Source organism: Sitophilus oryzae, unplaced genomic scaffold (assembly GCF_002938485.1).
Source record: "Sitophilus oryzae breed Bouriz unplaced genomic scaffold, Soryzae_2.0 scaffold_2008_pilon_pilon, whole genome shotgun sequence".
Classification (NCBI taxonomy): domain Eukaryota; kingdom Metazoa; phylum Arthropoda; class Insecta; order Coleoptera; family Curculionidae; genus Sitophilus; species Sitophilus oryzae.
This window is the reverse complement of record NW_022146734.1, coordinates 1013097-1039653: the sequence shown is the minus strand read 5'-3', so window position 1 is coordinate 1039653 and position 26557 is coordinate 1013097. Positions and strand designations below refer to the sequence as shown.

Genomic DNA, 26557 nt, shown 5'->3' with positions numbered 1-26557 from the left:
CAATATGGCGGCACTTCCGAAAATACCGGAAGTCGACAGCAACTTTCTTATTTTAAACGAGTACCTCCATTTTTTACATATTTAAATTCTCTATCAAATTTAATGAATTTTTATATCAAACATTCTATACCTAACATTAACTGTTTTTGAGAAAAAAATATTTAAAATATTTGGAGCACAAAAACTGCCTGTCAAAAAAAATTGTATAGCCTAAACGTCAAATTTAGTGATCACCACAGCCACTATGATATAAAGAGAAGACATGTGAGTATCTATTCCAAAAATTAAATTGTTTGAGTGTCATATAATATCGGCGGTAGCTGTTATGGAATCGAGAGATTAATAAATTATCATAAATCATTTTTTTCAAATGGAAACATACTTTTTTTATTTCACTAGTGAAAATATTTTTTAATTTATACTTTCTTAAAAACAATTTATTTCAGATATAGGAACATGTATAATCAAAAAGTAGCGAATTGAAAAACCTTTTCACCAGTGAAATAAAAAAAGTTAGTTTCCATTTGAAAAAATTATTTATAATAATTTTTTAGTCTATTCCATGACAGCTAGGGGCAATATTATATGATATTCAAACAATTTAATTTTTGAAATAGAGAGCCACATGTCTTCTCTTTATATCACAGTGGCTGTGGTAATCACTAAATTTGACGTTTAGGCTATACAAATTTTTTTGATGCAGTTTTTTCCTCCAAAAACTTTAAATATTTTTTTTTTCTCAAAAGCGGTTAATGTTAGGTATAGACTGTTTGATATCAAAATTTATAAAACTTTTCAAAGAATTTAAGTATGTAATAAAAAATGTGGGTATTCATATAAAATAAAAAAGTTGCTGTCAACTTCCGGTATCTCCAGAAGTGCCGCCATACTGAAAATATTTTTAATCAATAGATCTCATTGCAAAACAATGATGTGCAAAAAATCTCCGATCTAGATATTACAGTTCTCTAGAAACTCCTAATGCACGCTCAGCCTGGGACACCTTGTATATGTATATAGGGTGATTCTATAACTATATTATGCTCTCAATTTCGAATTTCCCGCCTCTAAACTAAGGTAAAATGAATATAATTGCAGTACTCTATAATACCTAGGGACTTGAGACAAAATGTTGATTATCGTACTGTCTTCTCTGGCAGGTACTCATCTCAGTTATCTGACATTATCGGAGTAGACTTTGGAACGGACAACTTCCATTCGAAAGTCCAGCTACCACCGTCATACCTCGTCGTGGAAGTAGAGAAAGTGTGGCGTCAACAATCGCGAAAACTACCATATGCGATTCTCCGTTTGCGGGGCCCGCATAACGCCGACTCCGCCACCCAATCGCCTGTAGTTCATAGAACCGCACAGACGCCACTGATTCTGCTCCGTGTCGTAGAATTCGATCGTTTTCAAGTAAGCTGTACCGTCGAATCCGCCCACGGCGTACAATTGGCCGTTGACCACTGCCAAGCCAACCTGCAACAAATTGATTATGAAAAATGCGGAATTTGTACAAATAATGACAATAAAAAGCAAGTATTAGTGGATAAGACGGATTTTGCTGCAGTAACGTAACTTGTAGTGAATTTTATATAGGGACTAGCGTGTACCCGCAACTTCGTTCGCGTCGAATTAATAATATGTAATTGTGATGATAAAGCAAAGCAAGAATTTCCATTAACATACAAACTGGATAAAATTTTCTCACATTTATGTCAGCATGAGAAAAAACAATATGGCGATATTATTATATAACTTGGTAATATTTGAGGGGTAGTTTCATCTGGTTGGAATTTGACTTTCGAAAAATCCGTTTGCGAAAAATAAGCTTTTTACGTCAAGTAGTTTAAGCAGAATCGTGGTTAATCAATTACCCAACTTTTTGGAACAATCTATATGATTTTTTAAAAATTTCAAAATATGTAAAAAACAAAATAAATTATGCGTGTCCAAGCGTTTTCCCGAAGACTAACCGTTTTTTAAAAAACAAATATTGCGATATTTGAGGGGCGTTTTCACCCTCTTGGAATTTGAGATACGAAAAACCCCTCCTTATCGAACCTCTACACCCCACAGTCAATCCGTTTGCCAAAAATCAGCTTTAAACGTCAAGTAGTTTAAGCAGAATCGTGATTACTCAATGGTCATATTTTATGAAACACCCTGTATAAATTTTTAAAAAATCTTAAAATATGTAAAACAACAAAATAAAATATACGTGTTTAAGAGTTTTTCCAAAAAACTCACCGGTTTTTAAATAAAAAATATTCTAATATTTGAGGGGTGGTTTCACCCCCTTAGAATTCGAGTTTCGAAAAATCCCTTCTTATCGAACCTCTACACCCTAAAGTCAATCCGTTTTCCAAAAAAAAAACCCTTTTTACGTCAAACGCTTTAAGTAGGATCGTGATTAATCAATGACCACATTTTTCGAAACAACCTGTATACATTTTTAAAAAATCTTAAAATATGTTAAAAAACAAAATAAAGTATACGTGTTTAAGCGTTTTTTCGGAAACTTGGCCGATTTTGAAATAAAAAATATTGTAATATTTGAGGGGTGGTTTCACCCCCTTGGAACTGGAATTTCGAAAAATCCCTTCTTATCGAACACACCCTAGAATCAACCTGTATGCCAAAATTGAGCTTCTGACGTTGAGTGGTTTGAGCAGTGATTAATCAGTGAGTCAGTCACTTAAGGATTTTATATATTAGTATAGGCTTGGTACATTTCAGTTAATTTCTTTGAATAAGAAGACTAAGGAAGGAGCATATCAAAAATCTTAGGTACACCGCGATGGGCCTCAATTATGGCCGACTTAAATTCCGGTTTATCAGTGTCGTTCTAATTTTATTTAAAAAATATAAAACTATGATGTAGGGTAGACGTGGGGTAGACTCAATAATTTTTTGTTTTATTTTACGTTGTGAATAAATGTTGGTAGTTACTAAAATTGTTATAAAAATATATAATTCTAATAAAAATAGATAAGTTATAATAAGTATTTATTAACACAAACATCCGATACGCTACTGAAGCAGGTAAGTCAAATTAACGTATCTAAATTCTTTGACATCTAATCTTTGACAAGTAATAAATAAAAGCTAAAATGCAAGAAAAATATATAATTTAGTTAATTTAAGTGAATTTCATTAATGATCGGTTTACTACACGTATGTATATTATATAGTCACTAACTAGCGAAAAGTTGTTCCATTATTTCACTCAATTTTTGCCGAGATCTACCGCACGCTACACAACCAACTATTTTAGAGTCTTTTTCGATAAATCGCGATAGTGTCACTGTTAATTTAAGTTCCGCCACAATTTCCATCTAGATTTACTACCTTTACACAACTATCAGTAGTAGAATAAATAATAAATAACATAAAATAAGCTCCGTAAAGACTGACAAATCCACAAAATTTCAAATCAAATTCAAATGTGTCAAATGAATCGTCAAACAGAACTGTCAAGGATCCCCACCCTAGGGAGCTTTTATGGTGGCTTTTCCGCCCACCATGCATAAATACATGGATAGCATTATGCTCCTTCCTTAGTCTTCTTATTCAAAGGTTAATTTCAACAAATTCCGACCGCAGCGCACTCTACGGCTGAAATCAGAAGTAATCAACAATATAGTTTATGTTGCCGTCATGTCCATCGCATTAAAATAATATTGAAATCGAGGTTTTGTCATAATATTTCAGTATTTTAGTTTTTTGCTAGTACCATTCAGGGGGGTGACAGTAAACCGGAAAATTGGAAACAGTTGTGGCGCGGTTCTACCCAGGCAGAAAGCATGGCCTTCTAGACTGTCCTAGACAAAAATCTGAATATTTCTGTATGATTTCTGTCAATTTCTGCTACGGAACATTTTTATGCACGTCGGCGTCCTGTTCTTTTGTCTTTTGTCTGTGTGTCAGCGTCAGCTCCCGAGGCCTCTGGCAAGGTCGGGCGCCATTTTAATTTTTGCCGTTTAGATTTGATTGGAAGGTTGTTTCTGATATTTCGGCTGAAATTTATAAGTACAAAGATGTTTTTTGGTATAAAGTTCCTTGTTAACACTCTAATAAAGTATATATGATATTAATTACATGAAGAAAATGATGAAATCGACGTTTCTGCGTGTAATAGGTATGGGCCATATTATATGTAAAAATAGATAATATGTTAACTGTTTTTATATTTTTTTAGCTTTAAACCCAAGGATTTTGGGATATTCTTTGCCAAGGATTTTTCCGTATCTCTCCTTTAAAGACTGATCGGTGATTTGAAAGCAATTGAAAGCAAGTTATACAAGGTAAATTATGATTATTGAACTATTATTAGCCTATATTAATTTTCTACAAGATGAACAGAAATGCGTGATTACATATCACATAGGTACCTATTATGTATTTTCATAGCAATAATGCTATAAATCTATGTATGTAGATTATTTTTAAAATACAAATGAGGTATTAGATGTATATGTATTATATTTTTTATTCATTTTATTTTCATTCAAGTCCTGTTTGATTTAATTCACAAAAGTCTTATGTACCTATATTTATATTTTTTACATATTTTTTTGATTCCAGGTTTTGTGTGGGTTCCGGATGCCTTTTTCCTGCTTCCAGTTATTTAGTTTTATGCCCGTGAAGCTGTGAAAACATTTATTTATCTTCAAGTTTCTGTAAGTCAATGCACTGTTACTTTACTAATTCAGTTTAACACAGCATCTCTGATATTATTTAAATATTTGATATTGATACAGTAGTTTATTGGTTTATAGCTCTTTAATTGTGTTGATTTGCATATTTACATTGTTCTAAATTCCAAATAAATATTTTTGAGTAATTTTGTTGTATTATTTACTACTAGAAAGAGTAAAAAGTATATTAACCCTCATTTAAACCTCCTGAACAGCCCGCCATTAAAAACCGGAAACGGAAATAAATTTCATAAAACTGAAATTGTCATGTCTATGTCATGTCAAATGTCCCAGACGCCATATCTGAAAATTAGTTACCCAGGCAGCCACGCTGTTTCCATAATTTAACATTGACTTGACACTTCTTCTTGTATTTATTATTTTATGCTGCCATTATTGATACTATAAAACACCCAGGTACGAGGTTTGTGCGATGTAACGCTGTTTCGGGTAGTAAAAAATAAGTGAAAAAGAATTCAAACTAGGCGTCTTGTTATGTTGTGACAATTTTAAAAGTTAATAAATTGCCTAAAAATGTTAATGCGCAAAGGAGAGCGTAATTAGGGCATTGTTGGGTGCATTAACATTCAATAACTCAACTTTCCCGGATATTCAACTCTCCCGAAACATTTTATAGTTTCATAATTTCTTACACCGATTTGATCAATAGCAAAAACGGATTCAAGCAGTTCGACGAAACAAGTGAGTAAACAAAGTGTTCGTTACATAATCAAAAAATTAAATAGACATATGTATACTATGAGAGTATGAAATATAATTTGCAATATTAATGATATACTTTTTTAATCAACTAGTGATAAATGTTTTATCAACATCTTCTGAAATTATAATTATGTACCTTTAAAAAATTTCGTTGTAGACGAAATAGCTCCAATTATGTTCCACTAGCAAAACCGGTGATAAACTAACTACCGTAGTAGAACTCATCTAAAAAATTTTTTAATTGGAATAATAAATTATAATGCAAGTTAGACCTTCGGAAGATGTCAAGATATTTACCTTTTTATGTTTTTGATTAGAATTTCCACAAATTACACTTTCTAACACTTTTAGAATAATTATATACTAATTTTTTCGTTTACTCGCCATTTAAACCCGTGTATTTGTATGTGTTCGTTATTTACGAGTTCTCCGGTGGTGGTAGCACCGGCGGAGATTGCGCCAAGCCTATAGATAAAAATGTGGCTACTAAACAAACAAACATAGAGACATTAGGGCTTTGCGCGGGAAGCGGGACTTATGATCAAAATCGGGACGGGTGGCAACCCTGGAAACTACCGTGAATTACTTACCCCACTTCTCCTCGAGGTCATAGCCACTATTGGACTCCACGTATTTGTATGTGGATTGTATCTTTCGGCGCTACTCAGTTCCATACAATCATCTCTACCGCCAACAGCATAAATTAAATTGTTAAATACAGCACAGCCTAAATGTTTCCGTCTGGTAGACATAGGACTAACTAGCGTCCATTTGTTGTGACGCGGATCGTACCTGTAAAACATTACTTCAATTATCAAAACAATAATAGGGAGCAAAATATATTTATTAAGCACTAAAATGTGGTATAGTCTGTGAAACGAATAATTTGAATTTGACAGTTCCCGCGGACTTTTTTAGTGTTAATTTTATTAGGTTAGCAACTTGCGGCCATGCTGGCGTAATGCCGTCTCTAATAGAACAGCCTCGGAGTGAGATTTATGACTAGTTAGATACTACGGATTAATAAATATGTTGTAGAATACATGGAAAACATAATTATTCCTTGTATTTTTGGTTTGTATTTTAAAAATGATATAGTTTACATGAAATATACATAATATACAGTTAATAAATACAATATAATGTATTGTATTCTAAAACATTTTCTGAAATCGTACTCCATAGTCAATGTAAATAGTTTTAGTGTTAAAAATAATAATTTTAAAAAATATGTGGTCATCTTTTGACAAGTTTATATTAGTTTATTAATTGCACTAAAACATTATGTGGTGTGTGGTTTGAATATTTTATATGTAATTTTTTGGATTATATTTGACACTATTTTTTTCATATGACACAACACTGATGAATGCTATAATGTTAGCCGAAACGTTTTTTTTTAAATCAAAAGAAAAAATAATGAAGAACTAAATGAAAACTTAATCAGCGTTTTTTCCGTACCTAAATCCCAAGAAAATCAAAAATTTTAGAATAATTTTACATATAAAATGACATCGATCTTTATTTCATAGTCATCGCTGACACCTTTTTTTCTATGTTATTGTATTATTTGCAAATACAATTTTTCGAACATTGATACTTGCAAAATATAGATATAAATTTTGTGAATGCAAATAATAATACATCACTATTAGTAGATATTGAATGTTTTTTGTTAAATTAGATCGATTTTCAAACCCCAAAATTTAAAATATATTTTACATTTTATCCATTATCTTATGTGCCTATTCATTATTTGTATGTTGTAAAACATTTGCTGCATTTGTATGGTTCATAGTTTATTTGCCAAAGTATTTATTACTATAAATAGGTATATATATTGTATTTATTAACTGAATATTATATATATTTCATGTAAACTTTATCATTTTTAAAATACAAACCAAAAATACGAGGAATAATTATGTTGTCCATGTATTCTACAACATATTTATTAATCCGTAGTATCTAGCTAGCGTGATGTCATAAATCTCGCTCCAAGGCTGTTCTATTAGAGACGGCATTGGTCTGATATTTAGAAATGTCAAAAGCTGATGACATTTTACTTTTGACAATTATGACATTTCGTGTTGATTTTTGCAAGAAGATGAAGAACTGTCACTTGTTTTATTATTGTCCTTTTCTATTTCACGAAAGTAAAAAGAGTTACCTATTTGATTCGTTCAGGCACTCAATTTAAAGAATATCAGTAACTTTTTTGATAGAGGGACTTTATATATTTGCCATGTTGGTAAAAAATAACGGTCAAAATTCAAAGTTATTCATTTTATAGACTATATAGAATGTTCAGCAATCGTGCATGTCATATATTGTCACGTTATATATTTTGTCAAACTCTCTCAATCACTTGTTAACCAGATGAAAGAGATTGGTGACGTCATTACGGTATTTCGTAAATTAGTGCATATTCTTTTTAGTAATTGTCATTGTCATCTGATTGACAGCTTTGACAGGTAAAGTGTCATAATAAGAGTTTATGCGGTTCTAATGTTACCGCATGCCACTATTTACGCAGAGAAAACGCCATGCAGCTTTTTACATTTCAAAAACGTTATGTTATCGATTGACATACTGTATTTCTACAAAAATATAAATGTTAATTAATATATAAAATATATTTTTTTCTTAAATATGACAATCAGATGTGGTATATAACTTAAATTTATTATTTAATATATTTTGTTCTTATAGGAAAATTATGAATACAGTTGTGTTCTTCTGCTTCACTTATTTTAAATTTAAATAATACTGGAGGTAACCTAAAATTACTACTTCAAGGGCTTGCCTGCTCTTTTGTATATAGGTAAAATTAGTTTAAAGCTATTAAATTACGAAAACCAGCAAAGCAGAAAAAATAAAAATAAAAAGTTAGGTTAAGATCTGTTTTTTTCAATGCTATTTTGTGGTGTCCTAACTCTAAACTCAACAAGTCCAGGGTGAGTCTTAAATAAGTGCAAATATTTTCAGGGCTGGTAGATCTCGATAAAAAAAACCTTTACCGTTTTTCAAATAAGTCCAAAATAACAGAGATATTTTACTTTGAAAATTAAAAAAAAAATGATTTTTTGCTTAAATTTAGCGAACCGCTAGATCTTTTCTGTTTTTTTTTGTAAATTTAATCTACTTTCTATGTTACTATATTCCTTTGAATAAGAAGACTAAGGAAGGAGCATAATGCTATCCATGTATTCATGCATGGTGGGCGGAAAAAGCGCCATAAAAGCACTCTAGGGTGGGGATCCTTGACAGTTCTGTTTGACGATTCATTTGACACATTTGAATTTGATTTGAAATTTTGTGGATTTGTCAGTCTTTACGGAGCTTATTTTATGATATTTATTATTTATTCTACTACTGATAGTTGTATAAAGGTAGTAAATCTAGATGGAAATTGTGACAGAACTTAAATTAACAGTGACACTATCGCGATTTATCGAAAAAGTCTCTAAAATAGTTGGTTGTGTAGCGAGCGGTAGATCTCGGCAAAAATTGAGTAAAATAATGGAACAACTTTTCGCTAGTAAGTGACTATATAATATACATACGTGTAGTAAACCGATCATTTATGAAATTCACTTAAATTAACTAAATTATATATTTTTCTTGCATTTTAGCTTTTATTTATTACTTGTCAAAGATTAGATGTCAAAGAATTTAGATACGTTAATTTGACTTACCTGCTTCAGTAGCGTATCGGATGTTTGTGGTAATAAATACTTATTATAACTTATCTATTTTTAATAGAATTATATATTTTTATAACAATTTTAATAACTACCAACATTTATTCACAACGTAAAATAAAACAACAAATTATTGAGTCTACCCCACGTCTACCCTACATCATAGTTTTACATTTTTTAAATAAAATTATGATAACCGGACACTGATAAACCGGAATTTAAGTCGGCCATATTTGAGGCCCATCGCGGTGTACCTAAGATTTTTGATATGCTCCTTCCTTAGTATTCTTATTCTTATTCAAATATAAAAAAAAAAAAAATATCTTATTCAAAGCTATATTCATTTTTAATTACTAATATAATTATGGATTTTAAAAAAATAAAAAAAAAAGTTGGCGAAAAAACCTCATAGACATGTTTCTGGGGTCGAAATATACTACCTCTAAAAATATTTGCACTTATTTAAGACTCACTCTGTATAACTCAAAACTCGTAAATATCAAAATAAGTTCAGTGCAGTGGCAAAATACCCATAAAGGATTTTTTTGGAGAGATAAAAATAAGATCTGAACTAATAGCGGAATTGTGGCGATATTGAACTTTGCCATATGTAATACAGGGTGTCCGGAAATTAATGCAACAAAATTTGGTCATAGATTCATGAAAAAAAAATAGGTGACCCGTATTTTTTATTTCTGGCGAGTGGTCCCCCTTTTCGGATTTACGGCCCCCTGAATTTTGCCCCTAAAAGGAGCTTTTTTTTAATATCTCGGGGCCCTGTTGGACGAAAATCACTAAATTTGGTACACGTTGTTTTACCATAAAATGACATTTTTTGATGCTATTAACTTTTTTTTATTTTCATCAGTGGCGTCCCTACGGCATTTAAACTAAATATTATTGAAGAAAAAAATGGTACGCCACTGTTTTTTTTTAATAAAAAATATTTTTAAAATCTACATTAAATTTGGAACAAATTTCATCTCTTGACTTTTTTTGGTACGACGCACCGTTTTCGCGTAAAAAAATAAAAACCATTTTCAAGCATGAATAAATCGCTAAAATTTTACCGTAAATTTCAATGGCAAAATTTTTAAAACGGCATAATTAAGTTTAAAATAATTTTTTATTTTCGAAAATCTTGTTTTTATTACCTAAGTGCGAACCAAAATGTCCAAAAACCTAAATTGCCGTTTTTTAAATTTTGCTACGAAAATTTACATTAAAATTTTAGCGATTTGGTCATGTATGAAAATGGTTTTTATTTTTTTACGCGAAAACGATGCGTCGTACCAAAAAAAGTCAAGAGATCAAATTTGTTTCATATTTAATGTAGATTTTAAAAATATTTTTTATTTAAAAAAAAAACAGTGGCGTACCATTTTTTTCTTCAATAATATTTAGTTTATATACCGTAGGGACGCCACTGATGAAAATAAAAAAAAGTTAATAGCATCAAAAATGTAATTTTATGGTAAAACAACGTGCATCAAATTTAGTGATTTTCGTCCAACAGGGCCCTGAGATATTAAAAAAAAACTCTTTTTAAGGGTGAAATTCAGGGGGCTGTAAATCCGAAAAGGGGGGCCACTCGCCAAAAATATAAAATACGGGTCACCTATTTTTTTTTAAAGAATCTATGACCAAATTTTGTTGCATTAATTTCCGGACACCCTGTATATATTTCTATTATCGGTTTGTTAAATTACCTTTCAACAGTATTTAAAGGAGATTGTCCATCAGAACCACCTATAGCATACAGATAGCCTCCTAAAACTGCAACAGCTACGCCTAGTCTTCTGGTAGTCATTGGCGCCACTTTGGACCATTTGTTTTCTTTTGGATCAAATCTAAATAAAATACAATGTTTAATCTAAATAAATAATATAAAGTCGCGTTAGTTACACCATTTATAACTCAAGAACGGTTGGGCCGATTTCAATATCTGATTTGTTAGATTTGTCTTTGCACCGAATAGCTATTAAAATATTTTAAAAAATCATGATTAAAAGAAATAAAAAATAGTTTTTAAATAAATTATGTTTGGAACTCCGCCATCTTCCGCAATTGACAGCTCACGTCATGCCCGCTTATAGTTTAATTGTAATAATTGATGTCCACTCCAAATTAGTAACATACTAGACATTATAGAATAGAAATTCAAAGGAAAATAGTGGAAAAATAGCATCTTCAAGCTTAGAAAGATATTGAAATATACATATATTGAAAAAAAAATTGAATTGACACACAAACAAAATTATAGAGAACGAATGACAACAACTAACAAATCGATTAGTCTGAATCATTCCAGATCATTCAGGGTGTATTCCGCTGCTTACCTTGGTTATGGTTTTATGTTCCGTTTCTATCGGTTTCCTGAAAGTTTTATTACAACGGAACACGGTTCCTGAAAAATTCGGTTATAACTGTCACATGATTGTCACCAAACTAACCAGCGCGAGCAGGCTGGTTTTTCTGGTTTTGTTTGTCAATCAATGTCATTTATATGAGAGAAATCAAGCAAATATTGGAAGTTCGAGTGAAATTTTCATTTAATTTCTAAAATTTGATATAATATTTTGTTTTTATATCCAAAAGCAATGGAGGTAGGCAGTAAAGGTAAATACATTACATTAACTAAATGGAATGACTTTTTAGGACCATTTAAACTTATCATGCAGCCATTGTTTCTTAAAGTTAGGAACATTTAAAGAAAACATGAAAAACAAGACAAGTAATCGTGAATGTTTTGTAGGCTATAAAATATAAATATTGATAAGATTTGTTTATTTTTTATTGATCTGTTTTAATATTGAACCTGGAAATCTTCACTTGAACTGTCTAACGAGTTTAACAGTTTATTAATAAAGTACTTTTCAATATTAAACGCTATTGAAAAGAAGAAGCAAATGTAAAAGCCGAGAATGGGTACATTAAAAATGCATAAAAGATAAATTTTATAATAAAGGTATAAGGTATTGAAATTTAGAAAACGTCAACATTTGACATTTCCAGTATTTTACCAAACCGTTCCGTATCAAACCAATGTTTTTCAGGAACCGCTCTTTACCGTAGTTTAGGTCTGGTTCGCCTGGTTTTGCAACGGAATACAGCCTCAGTCAATCAGTCATCCATACTACAGGATTGACAGAAAAACTCTCACTTCATTTCACGGTTAGGCGATACAAAGTTAGTCGGGTCAGCTAGTTATTAATAAGACATAATCATAATCATATTCTTTGTTATAAGTACCTTTCGACGTGATTTAAACATTGCACACCATCCTGACCACCAACTGCATATAATAAATTATCTAAAACAGCAACTCCAACGCTTGTTCTACAAGATGTCGTCGGTGCTACGTCACACGACCACTGGTCTGTTTGTGGATCATACCTAAATATTTATGATGATACTCTAATTAATAAGTAATTAAGAAAATAAGAATACATACTATTAACAAATACCGTTGATAGAATAATAATAATTAAATATAATAAATAAATATAATAAATATATACTGTGCTGGCAACTGTTACTTTTGGGTCGGTATTTAAAGTGCAAACCAACTAAGAACATGTCACGACCTTGATAGAAAACGATCGCCTTCTCTCTTGGGTTCTAATCATGGACGCGCCAGTGCAAGAGAGACAAACGATGTCTAAGTGATGACGCTCGTAGCATGTTCTTAGTTGGTTCGTACTCTACATGTGTGTGGAAGTAAATCGCATAGGGATCTTATTATGTCGGAGTGAGAGAAATGCCACGGTGTGCTGTTGCGGCGTTGCCGGTATTCCTTTTCCTATCAAGTAAAGTAAAATCACGATCACAAACTGCTTATTTTTAAAATACTTTTTTACGAAAAGATAACTAGATAAAATTATTAGATATGTTTCTGAGCATCTGAAATGGAATTATAAGGATATCGTTAGGGTGTCCATTTTTTTATAACGAGAAAATGCCAGCAATCGCGATAATTTAAAAACTCAATTTTTTAACACATCACACGCCATAACTTAAGAACCACTTTAGAAACTTTTTTATTTTGAAGATCGGATCTTTTACAATATGTTTAACTAAGAAAAATTCGACAAGGTTGCTCTTTTCCATTCAAAAATTTTAAATAACCCATTCATCTACTTTTAGTGCATAGCAATTTTCAGCAATCGTGTAACATTTTTATTTATAAAGATTTTGACTATCTGCGAAGAAAATACATATAGCAGAAATATTAAGAAAGTTTTTGAAAAAAACTACAATCAACTATTTCTAATAGATTTCGAGATATTGATTTTTGAATTCAGACTTCTAATAGCGCAATCACTGTCGAACACTAACTCATTTCCACTTATTTTTACCAAAATGCAAGTGTTTCTAACTTGCACTTAAAAATTTTTAAGGTACAGAAAAAATTACAATGACTCGTTAATAATTAAACAAATAAAATATCACGAGACGTAATTAAATCGTGAAGCTGAACGTATGATGTTCACCTTTCCCTAGAACTTTAAGTACTGACAGAGGTACTCATTGATTCGCCCGGTCAACTGCGACAAATCTGTTTTATATCCCTTTCCACGTCTCTTAAGGTAAGTGTCCATTTGAAAGTAATTCGTGCGAGTGAATTCGATAGTCACTCCAAAGAGAGTATCCATTTGAGACCGATTTAAAGAATTTTTGCTATCAGCTAGATAACTAAAAACTCTCCAAATGCTTACTCTCACACATATCTGTCAGGAGGGTATCCATTTGAGATTTCTGTTTCATCAACTGCCTTTCTTTGTGTATTAACGTGTTTTGTGTTTTTTTAATCAATTTAGTTATTCCCTCATATAAAACATATATACAACACATAAATAATGTACAGCATATACGTATCATAGAAGATCTGGGTGTCGCCCTTCTTCATCTGTCGCAGCATCAGTGACCTGTTGGTACCAGATCCTGGCCAGATGGTATCGAAGACATTCTTTTCTTAATTATTTCTGTCTTCGATTTCTGGATTTAGTGTATGGTTCTATTTAATATTAACCATTTGATCCTCTTTTTGAATTGTATAAATTTCAATTTTTTTACCTCCTCTGCTAAACTATAGAATGTTTGAATTGTTTTTGTTGTTAGTCTCTGTGTTAATGTCTTATTTTTTACTTTATGGCATCTAATATGTCACTTTCTCCTTGTTTGATAATTGTGAACTTCCTTGTTTGTATTTAATTTAATATTTAGCAAGCTATTAAAAAGTATTAATTGTTTTATATCTAGTTCTTGCACTGTATCAAATATGTGTGTTGGTGTTCTTTTGTGTAATTTATATATTAATTTTAAAATTTTATTTTGTTGACGTTGCAATGCGTTGAAATTCTTTTCGGTCGTATTACTCCATATATTCATTAAATAGTTCATCCTTGAGGTAAACAGTGTGTGATATGAAGGTTTTCTCATGTTATTTGGTATCAATTTTTGAATTTTTATTAAAGCTGCAATTGTGCATATATTTTCATTTTTCAGCTTTACTACATGAGCATCCCATTTCAAATTATTTTGTATTTTTAACCCTAAATAGTTGATTGTTGATGTTTCTCGTAGAATATGGTTTTGTAGTTTTATTTGTAAGTTTAATTTTTGTTTTGTGGTTTTAAATATAATATATTCTGTTTTTAGCTCGTTTATGGTTAGGAGATTATTGTAGCACCATGTTTGCACTTTCTGCAGGTCTTTGTTGATGTTTGTTTCAAGGATGTTCTGATCTGTTCCTGTATATACTAAACATGTATCATCGGCATATCCATATATGACGCCATTTAATGCTAGTTCGCAGAGATCGTTTGTATAAAGGATATACAGGAGAGGTGGTAGATTTCCTCCTCGCGGTATCTCATATGGCGCCATGGTAGTTTTACTTTCAATATTTTCCATGCAAATTTTTTATGGTCGATTTTTTAACCGTTAGTTCTAGTATGTGTTGATTCAGTTTGTATTTTTGTAATTTTTCATTTAATTTGTTTATGTGTAGTGTGAAAGAAACATAGAAGTGCAGATAGTTAATCCCATGGTATCCCACAAAACTGTATTTTCCTCGTATATACTTATCAAAGTATCGTCTTTTGACCAGTCTTTGCGAGTAGCTGCCATTTTAAATTAATAATTCTCTGCTAGAACTATCACAATACGAAACGTAATCGTATTTCAGAAGTAACTATCCGCTATTAAAAATAATATGTATACACTTGAGAGCAAATTGTTGCGAGTAAACTATTAGGCGTTTACGAAAATTATACCTTCGGTATTTACCGTTACCCAGCGGTACACATATGTTTTATGTCAAATATGAATCTGGTAGAATATTTTTAAAACGAACTGGTTAATATCTTAAGATTAAATTTATTATACTAATTAATATAATAATAACAAGATTTTGTGCCACAACCTCTGAGCCTATAAGATGGACGAAAAGATGAATGAAGTAGATTCTTCATCCAATTCTCCAGTTAAATCTCTGCTGATATGTTCTTCAAAATGGTTTTGAATTTCAATCAAATCTCCCTCAAGACCACATACAGAGCATTTCCCCTGCTCAATTTCAAATACATCCATGTCCATGGCGATTTTCAATAATAGTGAATTAATAGGTCTCTGATCTCTGATTTTTTAAACGCGTTTTAAACTCTTATAGGTTCGGTTTTCTCTCAAAACGGTCATTTACCGAGACCTTACCCCGATCCATAATCTATAAACCGAATACATGCACCGGTAAATGTGTGATAAAATTAGAACAAGGAACAAAAATACCGTTATCAATTTCGAATGTAAAAAAGTTACCTGGTACCTACCGGTGCAATTTTCGTAAACGCCTATTGATAGTAAAATGAATATTCTCCGATAGGTATATAGAAATCTCGACCTAAGACTAACCTTTGCCAGCCCTTAGTATACTAACGAAATAAGAAGATGCGTAACTTTATGGGCGATTTTGTGGCAACAAACCTGTCCGAGATGTAGTCCGAGACAGCGCAGTGGATAAAGGATACTGTACCGTAGTTCTGCTTTCAGTTGATAGAGTGAGTGGTTGTCAGAACTACAGATAAATCTGTAGATTTACGGATTTTGGGTACAGTACGTTAATAATATGGATTTTCTATCAATAAACAATTTAGTATAATATTAATATTATATGATTAAACAAAGAACGGCGTCAGAGTTGGCTTGGAAATGAAGATCGCTGTTATTTCATATGTAAAATATTATTGTAGGTGTCAATAATCGTAATTTCCTAGTCAACTAAACGGCTTTTTTTCGATTATACAACATATTCAGTACCTATAAATTTTTTTTTATTTTTGGTGTTTATTCTATGGTTAACACGAATAAATTTTCAATACATAAACGCTGATTTTTCATCCAAAGATTTTCGTCAAACGTATTACAGATGTTACACATTTTAATAGGACAACACTGTCGCTTTCAGTTCCACAGTGTTCGATATGCCTTCGCTGGCCGAATTAGAGAAAATAAGTGTTTTGTGTTGGCTGCAGAAGGATTGGTGTCTCCACCATACAGCACTTGAGACGTAAAGGGAAATCAAATCAGCCTAGTCACGAATTCGCCCATTAGGCTGCGTATCTTCCCAATTCTTTCAATCAACGCTAATACGTTGACTGAATTTTATTTTTCAGAATTAGTAAAATATCACTAATTCACAACAATACATCAAACACTGTATTTTAAACTCTGCAATACAACGTTTTAAATAACGGGTATTGGTGTATTGTAATAAATTCTCTCGTTATATTAAGAGTTAAAAGCAAAATAAAAACACTAAATCACCACAATACACCAAACCACTTTTACTTTTACAATGGACGCGCATTTCGCTAACCATGTTAGCATCATCAGCAGATGATTATAAGGTTTATAATCATCTGCTTATAAAGCTTATAATCATCTGATGATTATAAAGTTTATAATCATCTGCTGATGATGCTAACATGGTTAGCGAAAGGCGCGTCCAGTGTGAAAGTAAGTGTTTTGGTGTATTGTGGTGATTTAGTGTTTTTATTTTGCTGTGTAACACCAAAGGTTCCAACCCTCAACTGTAATATTAAGGGTTACAATCTTAAAAATTTTCCAGAATTAGTAGAAATACTTGTTCAAAAACATTAATTTGTCAGTCATGTAAGTGTAATATAGTTGAGGTTGGAACCTTTTGCATTACAAGCATTATACCACAGTTTAAAGAATATAAATATATCAGTTGACCCACTCTTCGCCTGTATCAAAATTCCTCCCGCCGCTCCCCGCCTGTCTTGTAGGCTTGGGTCAGTCTACATCCGTTGCTCGACGTGTACACAGCGTTCCAAGTTTATTTTAGTTTTGTTTTCGGTCCGACGCATAGGGTGAACCAAAAATAGTGTTTTATTTGTTTTGTTCGAATTGTGAATAAAATGTCTACTAGAAATATTTGTGCAGTGGATGGTTGTGAAAGTAGAATGACAGACAATATATCGTTCTTTAGGTGCCCAAAAGATGAAGGAAGGTATGTATTTATATAGTATAGGATATTAAGTATATAATAATTAAAGTATTAGACATATTAAGTATATTATAATTATGGAAACCTAACTATGAATAAATTGTTTTAAAAATATACATATAAATTAAGAAAATATTTTACTCGAAATATGCACAAAATATTTACTTTTAACAATTAGTTTCATATTTTAGTAGATATTTTAGAGTAGTAGTAGATACTTTACTATTATGTTTTGGATTTTGCAGTATTTACCGGTTTGCAAAGTGCTATTGACAAGTTTTTTAGAGTTTTTACTAAATTTTATGTAACAATAAATATAACAATTGACGAGCACATGGGAAAAACGATGAGTATCCAGAAATGGGGATAAATGTTCAGGAAACCGATTTTTTTAATTCAAATTACGCATGGACTTTTATATCCGAGTTTATATCGTTTTTCCCATTTTTAAATTACTGTTTCTATGTGGCCGTTATCGATATTCCCGTTTATTTAGGTACCAAAAGGTGTAGCCCCCCTTTTTGGTACTTTCATTATTTTTCCCGTGTGCTCTTCAATTAGTAGTAAGTACTGTAATAAATTATATTTGCATATTTCTTAAGTTATGTTTTGGTTTGGTTTGGTTATGTTTTGCTTTTTAGTATATTGTATGTAGTGCTTTCTATATATTTCTTAAATTATGTTTTGCTTTTTAGCTGTTTGCATTTAACTTGAATTATCTACCTTTTTATCAAAAGGTAATAAAAAGTACTTGAATACAACTTGTCTTGCCATTGTCAATTTTTTTTTCAGTTTTTACTAAATTTTATCGAACAGTAAAATTTATTACACAATTAACTACTAACAGTCATAATTACTGTTCATGATAATCAAAAAATTTAGAAAAAATTCCAAAAAAATTGACAATGGCAACACAAGTTGTATGCAAAGGTAGGTACTTTTATTACCTTACGATAAAATTTGGGCTTTCCGGGTAGGTAATTAAAGTAAAATGCAAACATCTATAATTGCAGAACATGTAATATAAAAGTAAAACATACAAAACATATAAAAGCAAAACATGCTATAATTTAAGAAATATGCAAATTATTATTATTATATATATATTAAAAAAAATTAACTTATTATATTTATTTAGTATACATTTTTCATATGGGGTTTCCATAATAATTATTAATAATAATTACCCTATTGACAATTCCGTATTCCAAAGAATTAGGATAGAATAATATATCTAATATTTTAATATTAATGTATTCACCATAATATGTATAAGTAGAGTCTGATAAGGAAAATAACTTGTAGGTGTGGAGCCTGGAAAAGTGCCTTAGGATTTATAGGATCCCACAGATATGCTGTTAATCAATAAAACTAGTACTGTATTTTTATTTTTCTACTTGCTATATTAAAATTCCTTAGTATTTTTAGTTGATCCCTCGTATACGGCCAGCGTTCTGACTGATAAAATAGCACTTCTGCTGCACCCGGTAAACGTACAAATTTTTCGTCACCTCAAAGGGTCATGGGCCGCCTTTGAAGTCAAAATAACAATAGAATTCCTTAAAGTGGGCCAACTGGTAAGTATTCTTTAAACTGTGATTATACTTTGGCATTATAATTACAAAGTACTAGTTCACCACAAAACACTAACAGTTTTAATCATTTGCTGATGATGCTCACATGGTTAGCGAAACGCGCGTCCAGTGTTCAAAACAAAGTGTATTGTGATATGAAATAGTATTTTATTTTCCAAGTAAGTATAGTGGAAAATACTCCTTTTAACAAACCTCTCTATACTATTTAAATAACTCTGTCCATCATGTCCTCCAACAGCATACAACAAATCATTTAACACTGCCACACCAACTCCACACCTTCTTTTACTCATTGGTGCTACCATCTTCCATTCCATTGTTTGAGGATCAAACTTTTCTACTGAAGCTATGGCATCTCCACTACACCAACCACCAACAGCAAACAACACTTCACCTAAAATATAAATAAAATTAATAGTAATTATTAATTTTATTATTAAGCAGAACTATAAAGACATATTTACATATCATTAAGCAGAACTATAAATTACAAACTCTAACAAAACATCAGTTATAAAAATGATATTTTTTTTGTAAAACTGTATTTACCTAATAATTATAAAAAAACAAAATGAAATAAAGGTTCTTTTAGTACGCTGATATTAGCATATTTAGAAAAAAATATATAAAGTTTTGATATGTTGAGGTTATAGATACTAAAAGGAGACTTTTTAAAATCAAAAGAGTTCCTAACTGTAAAGTGTGAGCTTCACCCCCAAAAACCACCCCGTCATTTTAACGTGTTAAATATACACGCAACAGATATAATACTGTATAATATAAACAAAAACATTGCCTATTCCACTAAACTAACATTCATACTTTCATCTACATATTGTCATCGTCTATAGTTTCTAGAATGTGCTCAGTGTTCGAACAACTTTGCCCACGACAGGTTCCGCACATAGTTGTACATTTCATGCCGGCTTTAATGCAACTGCATCTTTTTACACAATCTTGTTTGCTGATGTTCAAATTATTCGTACTGCCATCCAAATATCTCAGAAAAATGAACAAGTTCTAGTCGTTGGACAAGATGTCGATCTTGTTGTTTTATTAGCAGCACTTTCCCCCGATGAAAAAGACATTCTTTTTCTGAAAAAAGCCATAGGTAATGTAAAACAACGAATGTATAGTTCGAGAGACTTGCAATCAACCAGTATTATACGTAATTTAAAAAAATCAATTTTATTTATTCACGCTATTAGCGGGGGTGACACAACATCAGGATTTTTTGGAAAAGGAAAACAACACGTACAAATATTTAATAAAGAAAAAGACCTTGATAGTATCGTCGATATTTTTAACAACGCAAAGTCAACACCTGAAGAAATTGAAAAAGCTGGAGAGACGTTTATACTGAAATTATACAAACTTCAATCATCTGAAGGGAGCCTTAGTGAGCAAAGATACGCTTGTTGAAACTAAGATACGTTTGTTAACTAACTTATTGAAAGTTAGTTGGTCAAGCAAACAGCACGGTACTTTTGATCAAAATTGCCTCCCACATCTACTGCAGTTAGGCAACATTCCCGGAGAACATATCTTCAAGTACAAATATGGCAAGAACAACCTATAAAACCCGACCAGTGGGGCTGAAAGAAAATCAACAACACCCTGTCACCTTTATATATATATACAACAGAATCGCCCGCCCCTGCTTCAATTATGTCATTAATAACGTGCAACTGCAAACAAGATTGTGTAAAAAGATGCAGTTGCATTAAAGCCGGCATGAAATGTACAACTATGTGCGGAACCAGTCGTGGACAAAGTTGTTCGAATACTGAGCACATTCTAGAAACTATAGACGATGACAATATGTAGATGAAAGTATGAATGTTAGCTTAGTGGAATAGGCAATGTTTTTGTTTATATTATACAGTATTATATCTGTTGCGTGTATATTTAGCACATTAAAATATTTTGGGAGACTAATTTGAAAGGCGACCTGTATTTTTTTTGTACTCCATTTTTCAAACGGTTATTGCTCGAAATGCATTGGATAAATATAAATAATGAATAGAACCTTTTTTGTAGCAAATTTTATAAGGAATACTTTTGGTAAGTATAACATTTTTTGTGGGACCAACGTGTTCTGAGAAAAAAAGCGAAAAACCATCGAAGGGCGTATTGGGGGTGTTTTTTTGAGGTGAAGCTCACACTTTAGAGTTAATAACTCTTTTGATTTTGAAAAGTCTCCTTTTGGTGCGTCTGATCTCAACATATCAAAACTTTATAAATTTGTTCTTCTATTCGGCTATTTTAGGTCTAATATAAATATACTATTTGTAAATTTACACACAATCTGTAATTTCTACAGTTAATATTGGTATTAGTAAATCAAAAATCAGCAGGGAAAAAATTGGTATTTTGAATAATCTCTCAATTTTGGAAAATTAAAATATTTTTTTTCAATTTGTGATTAATTTTCAGATATTAAAAATAGTGATATGTTACACACATCTAAGTATTAACAAAATAAAGTCTATCTACTGAGCCAGGGAATATTTTGACAGACAATATCCATAAAATCAATTTTTGTATATCACAGAACGTCTCTCAATTTTCCAGTCACGTATACTTCAATATTTCGGTCACGTTATGAGGAGAGATACTGATTGTATGGAAAGACTCATTATACAGGGCAAGGTTCCAGAAAAAAGACCAAGAGGCCGCTCGCCTCCCGATAGATAGACCAGCTATCCAAGCTCACCCACAAGCCACTGCACATGCTGGTAGATGAAGCACAAGACAGAGAATTAGGAGACAGCAAAAAATAATCAGTTAACCACTACCACTACCCACTACATTTCTCTTGTAGACAGAGAGTGAGAGAGACAGACAGAGAGAGAGAGAGAGAGAGAGAGAGAGAGAGAGAGAGAGAGAGAGAGAAATTCATAAAATAACAGAAAGTAGATTATATCTGCAAATTAAAATTACAGACAAAAAAGGGAGGGTAGAGATTAGGAGAAACATCTCTTATGGGACTTTATTTGAAAAAGTAGTCACTAAAATGGAAAAAATAAGGGTTCATTATTAAATGACCACAGTGGCGCTAACAAGTAATAAGCGATCGAACAGTTATAAATAAAGTCTAGTTAGTCAAAAAGAGAGGTAATACGCGCCTTCAGAAATCGCATAATTATCTATCTCTTTTTAATGATTTCCTGTTCTAAAAATGTTTGGCGCTTCTTCCGAATGTAGAAGCTTTGTTACAACAGCGCCATCTGAAGTGTTACGAGTTGATGTTATTGAGTTCAACCTCAGAAACACGCATATGAGATTTTTTTCGCGAAAAAATTTACAAAAAATTTCGAAATTTTCAAAATTTTTTCGCGAAAAAAATCTCATATGCGTGTTTCTGAGGTTGAACTATACTATAATAAACGCCACGAATGTTTGGGAGCGATTCATCGCTTGATGAAGTTATAATCGACGCGCGCTATCATTTTTACATTAAAAACGTAATTTTTTACCGCAGACGTAGGGTTTTAAAGGCCCAGTCTAATCATCTGCCTGCGCTCCTCCTACTTATTCTAAAATGTTAGCGTGATTGACAAAGACGATACTATATCGCGTTTCTTTGATTGATTCGTTTTTGTGCGTCAGTCCATTGGTGTGCTTGCAGTGGGCCCAATTCCATTTTATATTTATAACCAAATATATGTTTTGACAAGACTTTGACAGTTAAAACAACAAATTACAACAGATTATATATTGATTATTATATGACTTGAAACACCACGGCACTGGAATTAAGTTTTATGTGACCTTGAACAGATTAGTTCATATGGTAGCGACCGATGAATCACTCCCAAACATTCGTGGCGTTTACTACCAGTTGAAATACTTGCACTTATTTCTGGGACACCCTGTATATACTAGATATAATTGTTATTCAAATTAAACAGAGTAGCCTATTAGTGCGAGGAAGTCCAATATCGTCATTTTTGTCAAAGATATGAAGTGTTTTATACATATGTTGCATGGTTTATAATGGTTTTATACAGATGTTGCATGGTTTTTAATGGTTTTATACAGTTTGTGCACTATTTTTTGTATACAGGGTGGTGCGAACTGTATTCCGGAAACTTCGGCAGCATATTCTGCAGATAAAAATAAGTAAAAAAGTTCGTATAAATGTATGTCCTAAAATGCTTAGTTTCGAAGATACAGGGTGTAGAAGTTTCATTTTTACTTCGATTTTTTCCAAATAATTTCTGAAGTAACGTCATTATTTCGATGAAAATTGGTGTCTGGAAGTTTTGTGACACGAGAAATTTGATTTTGATGTCAAAATTACTCCTATTTGTAGGGGGCGCCACCTACATGTGTTTTAACTGTTTTGAAGAGTAATAACTTTTCGTCCGTACTGGTATAAAACTACTGACTGAAAAAATATACATTTCCATGACTTTCTACGTAAAAAATGTCCCTTGGTAAAAATCACTACGAGCAACCGATCTCAAGATATTTAGAATGGAAATAGTCAATACATGTCATTATTGACAAAAATAAGTACACGTTGAGTATAGCTATTTGACTGAAATAATAAATTTTTATTTTTTTAAATTAATCATAAATTTTTCTGCGAAAAAATGATGATTAAACAGTTTCTGTTGAACTTTTGGCACAAAAAGATTTCAAATTTAAGATTTCAGTCTAATAACTATTTGGTCAACATGTTTAATTTGTCAATGATGATAGGTATTGATAATTTCAATTTCATATATCTCGAGAACCGTTACTCCTAGCGATTTTTACCAAGAGACCTTTTTTATGTAAAAAAAAAATGTAAATGTATATTTTTTTACTCAGTAGTTTTATACAGGTTTGGATGAAAAGTTATTACTCTTCAAACCAGTTAAAGAATATGTAGGTAGCGCGCTCTACAAGTAGGAGTCATATTGACATGAAAATCAAATTTCTCATGTCCAAAAACTCCCAGACACCAATTTTCATCCAAATATTGACGTTACTTCTTAAATTATTTGGAAAAAATCGAAATAAAAATGAAATTTCTACACCCTGTATCTCCGAAACTAAGCATTTTAGGACATACATTTATACGAACTTTTTTACTTATTTTAATCTGCAGAATATGCTGCCGAAGTTTCCGGAATACAGTTCGGATCACCCTGTATAGGATATCACAAAAAAATATAATAAACTTTTTTTTTAATTGCACCCTCCATTTTTCTGTGGATAAATAGATTCTGCAATATAGTTTTATTTCCAGCACTATGCAGTGTTGCCATTCTATTTCTTATTTACTAAAACTTACAAAAACTTTGCAGATATTCGCTATATTACAGGGTTTTCAATACTAAAATACTAGACACTAGATCATTAGATGGCTTTGATAAGTAATTGAAAGAGTATATGTAATATAATATGTAATATAATACCGTGAATATGTGTAAAACTGTCAAAAATTTAGGAACACTTTAAATACAAAAAATGTTTGTTTTTTAATTCTGCATCATTACCCTGTACAAAACAATGTAAATTTTTCTTTACAAGTGTATTCTCGTCATCCTTGGTGTTTAGGAAAATATAATAAAGTTATATTCACTCTAATTTATAACCGCTTTTCAGATATACCTAGTATTTTTCACCAAAGTTTCAGTAAATATGAAATAGAATGGCAACACCGCATAGTGTAGAAAATAAAAATATAGTACTATATGCAGAATTTTATGCTGAATCAAATTATCTACAGAAAAATGGGAGATGCCTAAAACTATCATAACTTTTTTGTGACACCCTGTATAAAAAATATTTTGGTGTTGCATGGTTTATAAAGGATATGACTCTTTATAAACCATGCCCAACATATCACCAGTCATTCAAAGTTACAAAAAATATAACCATAAGCATTGCTTACCTCTCCTTGTTGGTTTCCTTGGTCTAGTTCTAGGCCCTTGCATTAAAGGCCTCTCTTGAGGCAAAAGCAAATAGTTTTTTGCTTCGTCTACTAAATCTCTGCAAGATTCATCCGATCTAACCAACAGATCTGACCCCACGGTTCCAACAAGAAACTTAGGGCTGAGTAAGGGCAATCTAACATGCTGCAAAACTGAGGGAAGATGCTGTCTCCTTTCTGCTACATTGTACTTTACCCATGACATTACTGCATTAAATACTTGTTCTTCAGTTCTCACATTTAATTCATCACTTGCAATTATGTCCACCAACTGCCCTACAGGCAATAACATGAACTCTTCCGATTCCATCACTTCTTGGAAATTGTGCTGAGTAAATTTATCTGCTATTCTCAACAACTCTCTGCATGAATGAGTGTCTGCAAAAGCTCTTATGCCCAGACAATTAGATGGGTCCAGTTGTCTTTTAAGGAACTCGCAACAAATATCTTGAATTTCTGTAAGTTGTAGTAAGCAAGCTGCGGGTAGCAACATTTGGACATTAGATTCTTCAACAACAATATGAGAAGTATAACAAAAGTCTAAAAACATTTATAATTAAAATTTTCAAGGGACAATTTTTTTTACTAAACTTACCTATAAGCAAATCCATAGCCAATTCATCTATATCTCTAATTGTTACTTCAGTCTGTCTAGATTCGGCTAACTCTCCAGTAAACATTGCTCGAAAATAAGGGCTGCATGCACTTAGTATTACTCTGTGAGCGAATATTTTTCTTCCTCCAACATTCAGTACAACATCACATAACTCTCTATGCCTACGAAGCAAATTCAATTCCGTCAATGTGTTCTTTGGGTGCTTGTCAGATGTATGAGTAAGTCGAGCAGGAGATGGTGGTCGATCGCCTCCTGTTGTCTCACCCATTCTGCAAGGCCCCCGCGAATGGGAGGCGAATTGAAGGCGTAAGGGCGGTGACGCCCAACCCCACACCGAATCTATCTGTTAAAAATAATGTTTTTATTGGTATTTCCTAAAATTCACTAGATCAGTAGACATTAAACAAAACCGCAAAACAAATAAAACTGGGCACCAATTATTCTGAACATTATCCAAGGTATACAAACCTAGGCTAGAAGTAGTACTTGCAAAACTGTAAATATCTAATGTATGAACCGTACTGAATATTAACAGAACATTATGTAAATAGAAATTGGGCAATTTATAAGATATGGGGCTTACCTTTAGATCGTGTATAAACTCTGGTGAAAAAATGATGACAAAGTTTTAATAACGGCTCACTGATGAAAAAGTTGAGAAATCCTAATAAGAATACTAGAAAATGTTCTTGCACAGCAATACAATAAAATATTAATTTTCTATATTCACAGCACAGTCTATCCTAAATATTGTTAT

General features: G+C 31.8%; 1 protein-coding gene across 2 annotated transcripts; it reads right to left on the bottom strand.

The window, feature by feature from the left end:
• Positions 1–918: 918 nt before the first annotated feature.
• Positions 919–26557, bottom strand: LOC115884028 (kelch-like protein diablo). 2 transcript variants are annotated; one of them, XM_030902468.1, is made up of 8 exons: positions 26384–26557; positions 25780–26174; positions 25146–25724; positions 19448–19649; positions 12383–12526; positions 10840–10980; positions 6017–6218; positions 919–1482 (listed from the first exon to the last, which is right to left on the bottom strand). In XM_030902468.1, the coding sequence occupies exons 2-8, from the start codon at positions 26066–26068 to the stop codon at positions 1291–1293; spliced, it is 1749 nt and encodes a 582-aa protein (XP_030758328.1). In that variant the 5' UTR covers positions 26069–26174; positions 26384–26557; the 3' UTR covers positions 919–1290. The 2 variants fall into 2 exon arrangements, with proteins under 2 accessions (XP_030758328.1, XP_030758326.1); XM_030902466.1 differs by having other exon boundaries at positions 25780–26143.

Bases quoted from the DNA above. Each gene is read 5' to 3' on its own strand.
- LOC115884028 (XM_030902468.1), bottom strand. From the start codon at position 26,068: ATGGGTGAGACAACAGGAGGCGATCGACCACCATCTCCTGCTCGACTT. The intron at 25,725-25,779 runs GTAAGTTTAGTA...AAATGTTTTTAG, and splicing joins GGCTATGGATTTGCTTATAG to ACTTTTGTTATACTTCTCAT. The intron at 6,219-10,839 runs GTAATTTAACAA...AATGTTTTACAG, and splicing joins CCTTTAAATACTGTTGAAAG to GTACGATCCGCGTCACAACA.